General features: G+C 36.5%; 1 protein-coding gene across 1 annotated transcript; it reads right to left on the bottom strand.

Moving 5' to 3' along the window:
- Nucleotides 1-8065: 8065 nt before the first annotated feature.
- On the bottom strand, nucleotides 8066-9858 carry h1m (linker histone H1M). Its single transcript, XM_026260031.1, has 5 exons — nucleotides 9704-9858; nucleotides 9298-9578; nucleotides 9096-9204; nucleotides 8514-8557; nucleotides 8066-8414 (listed from the first exon to the last, which is right to left on the bottom strand). The coding sequence occupies exons 1-5, from the start codon at nucleotides 9783-9785 to the stop codon at nucleotides 8154-8156; spliced, it is 777 nt and encodes a 258-aa protein (XP_026115816.1). The 5' UTR covers nucleotides 9786-9858; the 3' UTR covers nucleotides 8066-8153.
- Nucleotides 9859-10883: the final 1025 nt, after the last annotated feature.

The following is a 10883-nucleotide window of genomic DNA, read 5'->3' as shown; positions in this document are numbered from 1 at the left end:
GTCTCGTTCTGAATAGTATTCTTTGCTTCTTGCTTCTCTTTTAACAACATAGAATCACATGGGTTTCACTACTATCTATGTAAATAAAATGGTTAGGTACAATGTACCTATTGTGTTCAAGTTGAATTGCAAATTACATTTTCTGCTATTTAGATTGGATATGCTTAATCTTAGGGGGTTTAGTGGGTATGTTGTAATTACAGGAAGGTATTTTTCAATGTAAATACAATGTAAAAGCATGCATGTATGCAATAAGTCCATTGTATTTTGTTGGTAAACAAGGTGAATAAATGTAACCAACTTGAACCCGTTGCAAAATCTGCATGGGGAAATCATTCGCCTCAGTTCCCAATTCCCAATCGCATGGATTCATATAAAAATATTTAATTTTGAACTTGAAAATTCACTGAACGGTAAATGTTCAAAAACCAGATCTGACAGCAAACTTGCAGCAACCTGTAAGCACAGCAAAAGGAAAGCTAAAAAGTACATTTACATATGCTTTTAAAGCACAGAAGAAAAGATAAATTGTTGAATTAAGAAGGCTGTTAAATTCTAAGGGTCAGAGAGAGTGTAAAAAATAATTATCCCTGTTTTTTGCACATAAAATCTTAATTTTATCTTTTTTAAATCTTAGCACATAAAAGTCGACCTCAGAGAAAAAAAAATGGATGTGACCCTTTTTAATTCTTGCTCTCTTCCCGTTTCATAAACTTTTCCCCAAGTTCCTTTTTGATCCTTTTATCTGTGACGAAATATGCCGCTGTCTGCACACACACACACACACACACACACACACACACACACATACACACACCTGATGGATGCATATTTCTATAATTGTTTTGGGGTGATCCGATTTCTTGGACATTCTAGTTTTAAGTATTTCCCCCTGAAGATACAATGACCTTCTCTGCTCTGGAGAGGTGCGAGAGAGATTTGGGAATGGGGCTTAGAGTTCCCCTCCCCCGGTTTGTGTCTCCACACCAATCCCTTCAGAAGAAAGAACCAGTTCTTTCTCAAGACTGCTTGAAATGTGTCCTTGACTTAAACCTTCCATCTTCCTGTGGCTTCATCTTTTTTCTCCCATGTTGCAGCTTCCTTGGTTGTCTGTCTTGAAGGGTATCTATCCAATCCTTGCAAACACATGCAGTGGTATTTAATAAATCTAATGGAAACATGTCCAGGTAAACTTACATCTCAAAATCAAAATACATAAAATAAATAATATATTGCATAAAGAAACATAGTAATTTAGAACAATTTAGTCTTTTAATGACAATTATTAGCATTTTCCCCTGAAATTCATTAATGCAGTGATGCGCCTTGATGGTTTACTTATTTGCTTCTAATTCTCAAAGCTAATTATCTATAATATCTACTCAAAGATAATTATCCTTAGATTATCATTGCTGAAATGGAGTAAATAGATGAAAATCACAAGAGTCCCAAGAGATAACACCGATTAGTTTAACCTATGTCGTCTTCTTTTTCTAAAAAGTTTTTCTAAACTGACAAACAAGAAGCATTTCAAGATGTAGCCCAAAACAAATATAGAATAAATATAAATATGCTACCATTTAGATATTTTATTTATTTATTTATTAGTATTTAAAATATTTCAGTAATTATGTATGTAATATTATTCAAAAGTAAAAAATAAATAAAAAATACTAGTAAAGTAAAAAAAAATACTATTATTTTAAATAAATTCTACTTATCAGTTATTATTTGATTCTGAAACATTGACAGCCTTTTTTAACATTAAAAAAGCATTTTTGAGGCTGCATATAAAACCTATATGATCAAAGTTTTTCATCTGTGAGAAACTGAAACAAGAAACTGTCAAATAGAAGAAGTATTAATTATGGGTCCATATTATAAGGGCGGAAGAGTGAACAGGAGATTATGATTGTCCTTACTGTGGTAAGCTCTTCTGAATGCACCAGCAAATTATATGTTGCTGCGTGAAGTTTTCGGGGTCTATGATTGTCTGTCTTAGCTGCGTGTGTTTGCTCCAGGAGCCTTTATCTTTTGAGCAAGAACACAAAGCACATTCCTCAAGTGTCCCACCCAACCCCCATTCCAATCTTTGTCTTTAAAACAATGCCTGCCAGCCTCTCCTCTTACCATGCATCCTTTTGCAGGACAAAAGACAACAGTATGCACACTCCTCTCTTCCTATGGATTTATCAGTTTCCTCAGTCATTTCTCATGCCAAAAATCTGAAGATCCCAACTTTAACAGCTGTCCAGATGAAGCATCTATGCGCAAGGTTGTGTTCTCAACTCTATACTAAAGCAATAAGCCACGGGAGGCCAGTGGCTTTAACACAGTTAAAGGTTGGTGTTGTAAGGGTTGTCTTAAAGCAAACTGAAGATTACACACACACACACTCAAAGAATATAAATAAGTATGTTTTAAATGTGTGTGCCAAACTACATTTCAAAAGGGATAATATTCCATTGACACTTACAGTTCAGATACTGTATAAATAAATTATAGGCCAGGAAAAACATTTCTAAAAGCCAGAATAGCCTTCTATTTTGGAATGGAATTTTGTGGCTTTTAATCCATATTTGTTAGCTGGCTATTCAATGTGAACATTATTTCAAAGCTAGCTAAATTTATTACAAATCACTGATTAGTTAGGTTAGTTAAGTCATTAAGTAGATGTTTTTGATAGTATGATACGATTTAAGTAAAAATGTATAAGGTCCATTTACATTGTTTACAGATGACACAAGCAGTGTTTATTGAGGTACTTTGCAGTCAAGCAGTTTTTGAATAAGGTATTTCTCATACCTTATTATGATCAAGGTATGAGAAATGACAGTCATAATTCTCTGAAATAATACATACAGGATATAACAACACAATATAACAACACAAATTAAGTGGTGCTGCCTTCCAACTTCTCATATACATTATGTTTTTAAAGATATGAATATTTAAATCCAAGGCTCAAAATGGTACATGGGCAACTTGTCCACATCTGACAATGTTGCTATAAATGCATTTAGCAGGACTCAAGGAACACAGACAAACATTTCAGTTAAAAGTTAAAAGTTAAAGGTTAAAATTAAAAGCTAAAAGTTACAATTAACATTTTTTAAAGCAAAATATTTAAGATTTCATGACCTGTAGATGGCGCTTTCATAAATTTTTAGCAGGCATCCTTAAATCATAGTACTGAAACTAAAACATAAGTTATCATTTCCAGGACAAAAAGTTCAAACTTTTTACCCAGAGAAATGTGAATATTTGAATTGATGGTAGCACTACAGAGTTGGTTCGAGGGACCTCAAAGATGGTCTGTGGTCTATATAGACATGGCAAGGGAAGAAGAATAAGAAGAAAACTAACTGATGATATGGGACTACAAACTTTCAGTGCATGGCCCCTACAAACATCAAAACAGGAAGGAAAATTATATTCCACCATGTCTTTAGTTTCAGGTCTTTAAGAGGAGTATCGTGGCTCAAGACAGAAAGCTAACAAAACAGAAATAATGATAAAAAAAATCGTTCCTCAAACACGATGGTGATTGGGAACTAACAACATACAGTCTTTGTCAAGCCGTTGAGTTGGTTACTTTTTGTAAAAAAAATCCCTAAATTTAGAGGTTCTTTTAACCAATAAAAATGGCATTTCATTAAATGTGGGTAAACACCACGTTCTTTACGTAATTACAGATATCGCTCTCAGTTTTTAAACCTTTTATACTGTTACTCCAAACTTAGACAATCCATTTTATTTTCCAATCAAAATACTGGTAATGACATGTAATTCTGTGACTGAAAAAGCACTGGTGTTGTCAAACACCGTGAAGTGCCGTAATTTTGTTTTTGAAGCCTCTTTGTTTTATTGCTCTGTTTTATAGGAGGTCATTCTCTTGTGTTTTAGTGTTTATTTAGTGTATAATTCTGTGTGTGACACTTGTCAGAGGGACATCTCTGGTGCCTGAGTGTTGACAGAGTGTATATGTGACCTTTGTGTGAAGCACCATCCATTATAGAATGACGGGGAAGATAAGGACAGAGGTCTGTCCTATTAGAGAACTGCGAGTGTGAGTGAGTGTGTGTGTGTGTGTGTGTGTGTGTGTGTGAGCGAGAGAGAGAGAGAGAGAACACTCAGCTCTTTATGTCTAGCCTTCATTCTTGTGTGCACTGAAGCATATGGGTAGACCTGACTGGAGAGGGGACATAGATAAGAGTGATATAAAGCCAGAATCTTCATAAGGAGCGCGTGTGTGTGTGTGTGTGTGTGTTTGAATGTTCTGGGCATTATTAACATTCCATGCTTTAGGGGCATTCATTGGTCATTATGAGGGTTAAAAAAAAGAATGTTCTGGGTTAAAGCTTTGTGGACATCATCTGTGACACTGCTGATTGACACGGAAAAGTTTTGCGACTTGATTTGTGTAAAATAAGGAGGAAAATCCACCATGTTACTAATGCATAGTCACAAATTAATCCACCGGGAAAAGTTGTCCTACTTACAAAAAAAGAAAGAGCAGAGCTGGGACAGACCTTCAAAGTCTCAAGCCACTCTGACGATTCTGCCAAAGATAGCTGAACAAAAAGGCCCTCAGCTATAACAGTGTGAGCTGAGTACTTGGGCCCCGGGTTCCCCTAGAGCATGTAAACTTCAGCATACTAGTTGATGATTTTGTGATGAGGATGGCAAGAAAGAAATACCATATAAGAAAGCTTGGCCTGAAAAGCAAGATATTGTATTGTCACTTCCTAACTGACCCCCAAAAACATATGCTCAAGGACTGGACCTTCAATCTAGACAACTTAACAGCTCACGTTACTACTTGGTACGCGTTATTAAAGTACAAGCTGCACATTTCTGCTTTTAACCTCTCCTGTACACTTGGCTGATAGTGTACTGAAAGCACATTATTATGACATAACTTTTCACAAACTGAGAGTTGAGTGAATTATTATTTTTTCATTGGTAATGGACAGCATATCTCAGGCACTGCTATATCAAGTCATATCCTCAATTAAAGGTCATAACCATGTCTTGAACATGACCAAACCAATTTTTTAAGAGATTTAAAGGTATCATCAGAAATGAAAATAAAACCTAGAATTTACTGTAATACATTCAAACCAAATTTGCAAATATTTCAATTTTAATATTCAATATTATATGTTAGATATTTTTATATTTTAAAATATGCACACACTCTTTCTCATATGCCTATGCTGAAAACAGATCAATTGATATTTCTCATCACAATCAATTATGAATTACATGATGTAGCCTGTATTATCCATGGACACTTTTCCTAATTCTGGATTCTTCCCAGAAGTGGAAGTCGCCATAGTTGTGTGACCTTGCAACTGTAGGCTATTGGGGAATTATAACAAATATCAGTTTTGCATTTCTAATTGATCCAATAGCGAAATGAAAAACCCATCTAGTATTTCAATGACTTTCCAAAAGAAGACAAAATATATTGAGAGATTATTCAGAAAACAGAAAGATGCCAAAGACTTGTTGCCCTCACTGTTTATGATGGTTACGGTCATGTCACAACTCACAGTAGCTAATCACAACCAGGAAGAGTCCAAACCCCGTCAGACAGAGCAGGCCATTCTCAGCTGTTTCGCTTCACAAGGTTATCTTTCCCTCTCTCCATCAATCTGTTCATGCCTTCCTCAGTCTGTGTACGGTTTAGTGTTTGCCGACCTCTATCATTCTTTCAATCAGTCTGTCTTTGCTTTAAAGCCCAGTCTATTTGTCCTCTTTCATATCACTCCATTTGTTTTCACTTCCTCAATCTGTCTTCCTTGTCCACACATCCACCTCATCAATCTGTTTTCCTGTCCTCCCTCTGTCCACCTGTGGTAATTCAGTCTGTTTTCCCTCTACTTCCCCACCGTCCCACTCTTCAGTAATTTCACCTGGCTGGGAGCCGTACGCTAATGAGAGGGTAATCAGAGGGATTCAGGGCCCCAGGCTTCTGCAGACCCTCAGGGACCTAAGCTCGGTTGACACCGCACAGTTAAGACTGTCTTATTAAGCTTCACACACGGTCTCCGTCCCACAGTGAAGAATGCCATTGTCAGCTGACCTCTGATCCGGGCGTCTTTCCTGCAGATCAGCAAGTCTTAATGTGATTGTCTTGACTGCTCAGACTCGGTCCAGAACCCTGCCCTGCTTAACCTGGGTGGGGGGCTGGTTTTAAACTCTGATACGGGATCAGCTTTAGCCAGTCTAAATACTTTTTATCCTTGTAAAGATAGCATAAAGATATCAACATACATCCCCGTTAAGGGAAAAACCACAGTTTGCAGGGTTGTTAAGTACCCTCAAACAAACACGTTTTGTTCATCATGATAATCTTCACTAATGAACAACTTTTATGACCTTTGGAGCCTAAATACAATCAACAAAAGAAGAGCTAAATGCAGGCTATAAACAAACTACACCATTGTACACATGACTTTATAAATCACCACCAATAAGCTTCAACAGCTCTTTAAAAACATTTCCCCTGAAAGTTTAAGTTAGAATAGTTAGCAATGAGGGTGTTAGTGTGATGAGTTTACCTGATTTTTACCTGTCCCAGAGAACCTCTTAGTCCCATTTAACAACTTATTGATCACCTTTGGAAAAAAATGTAATAATAACAATAGTAATAATTCAATCGCATGCGGGTATAACAGATGTGAAAATATTTTACGTTTGTTTACCACAGACCTTGTTTCAAAGCCCATTGACGGCAATGGAACCAGAGTTGCTGAAATGTTAACTAGTTGCTAACTATTCTACAAAATATGCAGCATTTTTATATAACATACTGGCAGAAGAGATTTGGCCAGGTGTGTGTGTTACTCATTTATGGACAGCTGCTTTCAGACACTGCACTGTGCACAATCAGAGACTATAGCTATGTCCTAATTCATAAGCTACAGCTGACTCGTAAGCTGTCAGGACAAAGGTCCTTCGAAGGATGCGGCCGACATGGCCTTCGAAGGACACACTGAGTCTAGCCTTCGCAGGATTTCCAAATCGCACCACCAGGTTTTCACGACTGCTGCTCTGTCACGTAGCAACGGTACTAAAAAAGAGCTGTCATTCTGAGATTTTATTTGTTAATGAAATTGAAAATAACTATGGAGCCTGAATTGTTAATTTACTTTTAATGACCGAATTACACTTTAAATGTAAGTATTGTGGTTTCGACTTAGGACATTGCAATTATATATATATATATATATATATATATATATATATATAACACACACAGTAGTCAACATTTCAAGTGGATCAAAACCTTTCTTCAAAGTTGTCCTAAAACCAAATTGTTTTCTTGTCTTAGGACAACTTTGAACTTTTTTGATCCACAACAAGTGTTAAAATGTTGACAGCTTACCAAAACATATTCATTACGTTCATAAATGGACCATGATTAACAAACAGGTGTTCAACCACGTTAAGTTTTATGCAGTTGAATATAAAAAGTTCACTCACAAAAGTTACTGCCACTTGTCACAGTCCGGTCCTGGGCTAACCCCCCGTAGAGAATTACAAAAGAAGTGCAGTAAACAGCAATATGGTTTGCACTACAAACCAATAGGTTCAGAATTAAAATATGGCAAGACATTTTGTACAGAAAAGAAAAAAAAGTTACAATTGGGCACAGCCACTCTTACAGGAAAAATAAAGTGGATAAACTAGGTTTTCATAGGACACGGCCTTTGAATTGAGACATTCAATCAGCTTCCAAATGCATGCAAAGAATGTAGCCTACAAATTGGGACACAGCTGGTTGCATTAGTGTTATGAAGCTAAATGTAACACTGCACCTTACATTTTAGTACTACGATCAGTTGGTGAAAAGAAAATTTCCATATGGTATATTTAAGTTGCACTTTAAAAACGGTTCTGAACACTTAATTCATAGGGTCACATTTTTAGCGTAACACTATGACATGGATCCAACAACTCACTAGTTGACAGTTAACCATTAGTCTAGTCCCAACCACCTCAGCTTTAAATCATTACCCCACTCCCACCAGATTAAGGAAAACCACTTCCTCAGTCGTCTTAAAAAGGTAAAAATCTTTATTTGGTAAACAAGTGCACAGATAAAACAATGTCTTGAATAAAAACCCATTCAAGTCCCTGCATCACTTTTTTCCCCTTCTCCCTGGGGCTTTCGTTGCAGCACCCTTGTCTCCTGATTCACCCTCTTCTGCCTTTGCGGTTTTCTTTCCGGTTTTCTTAGCTGCTGGTTCCTCAACTCCTTTTGATGCTTTAGAGGCTTTTTTAGCTTTGCTCAGTTTGGGCTCAGTTCCACCCTCCCCTGCAGCATTCTTTGCGTTCGGCTTCTTAGCAGGGGCCACCTTTGAGGCAGTGCCATCTCTCTCCGGCGTCTTAAGCTTAGCATCCTAAGAGAACGGGAGGAATGATAGAAAGGGGGTGGGTGCATGTTCAGACTTCACAGCGGAGATTGTCTACTCATGTAGAAGGTGAATAAGAGAACTCACGTCTGCAGCCTCCTTTTTCTTTGTGGACTTTTCTTTGCTTGCTCCTTGGATAGAGAAATGGAGAACACCCAACATGGTAAAAATGCCAAAAGGCATTGTTATACTCAATTAAAGAGAATCCACCATTTAAAAAAATAAATAAAAAAAAAATAAAAAATGGTGAACAAGGGCTTTTAATTCTAAGGCCCATTTACACCAATAATGAATTTTATGAAGCATTGTGTGTGTAATTATATTTATAATATTAATATTGCAGTCATATATATATATATATATATATACACACACACACACACAATAACTGCAGTGCAGTTTTTAAAAAAAGTTGTGAAGTTTGGTTGACTGCAAACACTCATTAACCAGAGAAAATGAAAAGTTGCATGTGACCCAAAAAAGTTTTCCCCACTGTTCCACTGAACTGGAGTTGCAAATAGGGAAAGCAGCACTTCAGTCTTTCTACTGAATTTTATATTTAACTCAATGCACCACTTACAAATTCCTCTGTAATTAGCGCATTAACAAAATCCAAGGGAGTCATGTTAAGTAAATCCTATAATTAAGAAAACGGTGTATAAACTTTACCTTCACCCTTGGTTTTAGTTGCCTTCGCTTTCTTAGGTTTAGGTGCCTTCTGTATATTGGGATCAGTATTTTCCTTTGACTGCGCCTTAGTTTTGGTCTTGGCAGCAATCTGAAATCAGAGATACAGTGATGGTCATATCAGGAACTGCATTCAATCAGAAACCCTAGCAGTGATCAAACGATGTCAGAAACTGGAAGGTACCCGGAAGAGTCCTTGGGCACCGGTTGTTGTTGACCCAGAGTTTGCAGGCCTCACAAACACACCGGTCTCGATGCCTTTGTTCAGGCTTCGACGCACCATAAACTTCAGCCTCGTCTCGTCCACAGTTGTGTATTTCTCTTTTATGTAGCCCCGGATGGCTTGAGACGAAACACCCTTTCTGGAATCCAGCGCTTTCAGAGCTTCTTTCACCATCTCCATCGTGGATGGGTGTGGAGAAACTTTCCGTCCAGCAGCCTTATTGCTTGAGCTTTCAGAAGCATCTTAAACACGATTTAAATGAGTCATAAAAGGAAAACAGAAATCATAACCTACTAAAACAAATCCTAATAGGAACATAGAAGAATTAATTTAGGACTTGGCAAACCTCATGAAACTGCTTACAAACCTGTTTTTGTTTCACTGGCTTCATTCTCAGAATCCTTTGGGACTGTAGCAGTTGGCTCTGCAGAAGCTTTTTTAGGAGGCATTTCAAAAACAAATGTGAGGTCAATAAGCTTCAAACAAATTTAAGCCACTGCAGCATAAATCTAACTGGCTTGTGTGTCTGTTTTATTAACATAAGGTACCCTCTGTTGTTGTCTGTCACCTGTTCTTCATTAAGTCGTTCGTCCCCAATTAGTTAGCCACATTAACATGATTGGTTGAGTTGTCAGAGAAACAATTATCTCAAAGCTTAAGTGAATATGTCTGTTGTTTCCTTCCCAAGTGTTCCGTTTGTGTACCTTGTCAAAAATGTTCTAGAAGAGTTTTAACAAGACAGATCCTTTGATTCTAATAGCTAATATTTTTGGTTCTGTTAACATTACATTGCAAAAGTTGGTAAATGAGCTAGAAAAGAACAATATAGCAATTATTAATCTTAATTAATGGTCCTTTTAATATTTGGTACGGTTTTCTTTTAATCAAAAGTTGGATCTCAACACTAGTTTATACACAATAAAGAGGCTAAAAAAACAGGCTAACTCATTAACAAATAGCTTTAAAACTAGCTCATTGTTTGTCGAGATCAGCAGTGCCTTAAAAAATGTTAACAAATTAGACCTTATGGTAAATTATTACTCAAGGAATTTTAACATATTGCATAATGTATATTAATCTTCCTGGATTATTTGATTATGATGCAAAACAATTTATGATACATTTGCAAAATAAAGAAATTCTGAGAAAAGTAAGCTGTTTTTCAATATGTCAATCATTATTATTATTATTTTTTTCTCACAAAGTTAAAAGATACGCTATGTAACTTTTGGTCTTCTAGTGTTTAAAAAAATAAAACTGCGGGTCTTGCGGAAGAACATTATTTTGGTTGTGCTTCGGCTTTGTCTGAGCAATAAATAACAAATACATCTTTTATGTTTTTACAATCTGTAATTCTCCTGGGGGCTGTTTCATGAAACAAGTTTACCAAATAAGACTTTGTCTGACTTCTTTTCATTTGATTTGGTTCAAAATAAGTCAGACTAAATGAAATAAGCCTGGCTTATTTAGTAAACTTGTTTTATGAAACAGGCCCCTGAAGTTTGAAGTTTTGATGATCCATGGCCAATTTTCCTCATTCGTTGTGA

This window comes from Carassius auratus, unplaced genomic scaffold, assembly GCF_003368295.1.
Source record: "Carassius auratus strain Wakin unplaced genomic scaffold, ASM336829v1 scaf_tig00215316, whole genome shotgun sequence".
In the NCBI taxonomy this organism is placed as follows: domain Eukaryota; kingdom Metazoa; phylum Chordata; class Actinopteri; order Cypriniformes; family Cyprinidae; genus Carassius; species Carassius auratus.
The sequence above is the reverse complement of the archived record's forward strand: the minus strand, read 5'-3'. Positions and strand labels throughout refer to the sequence as shown.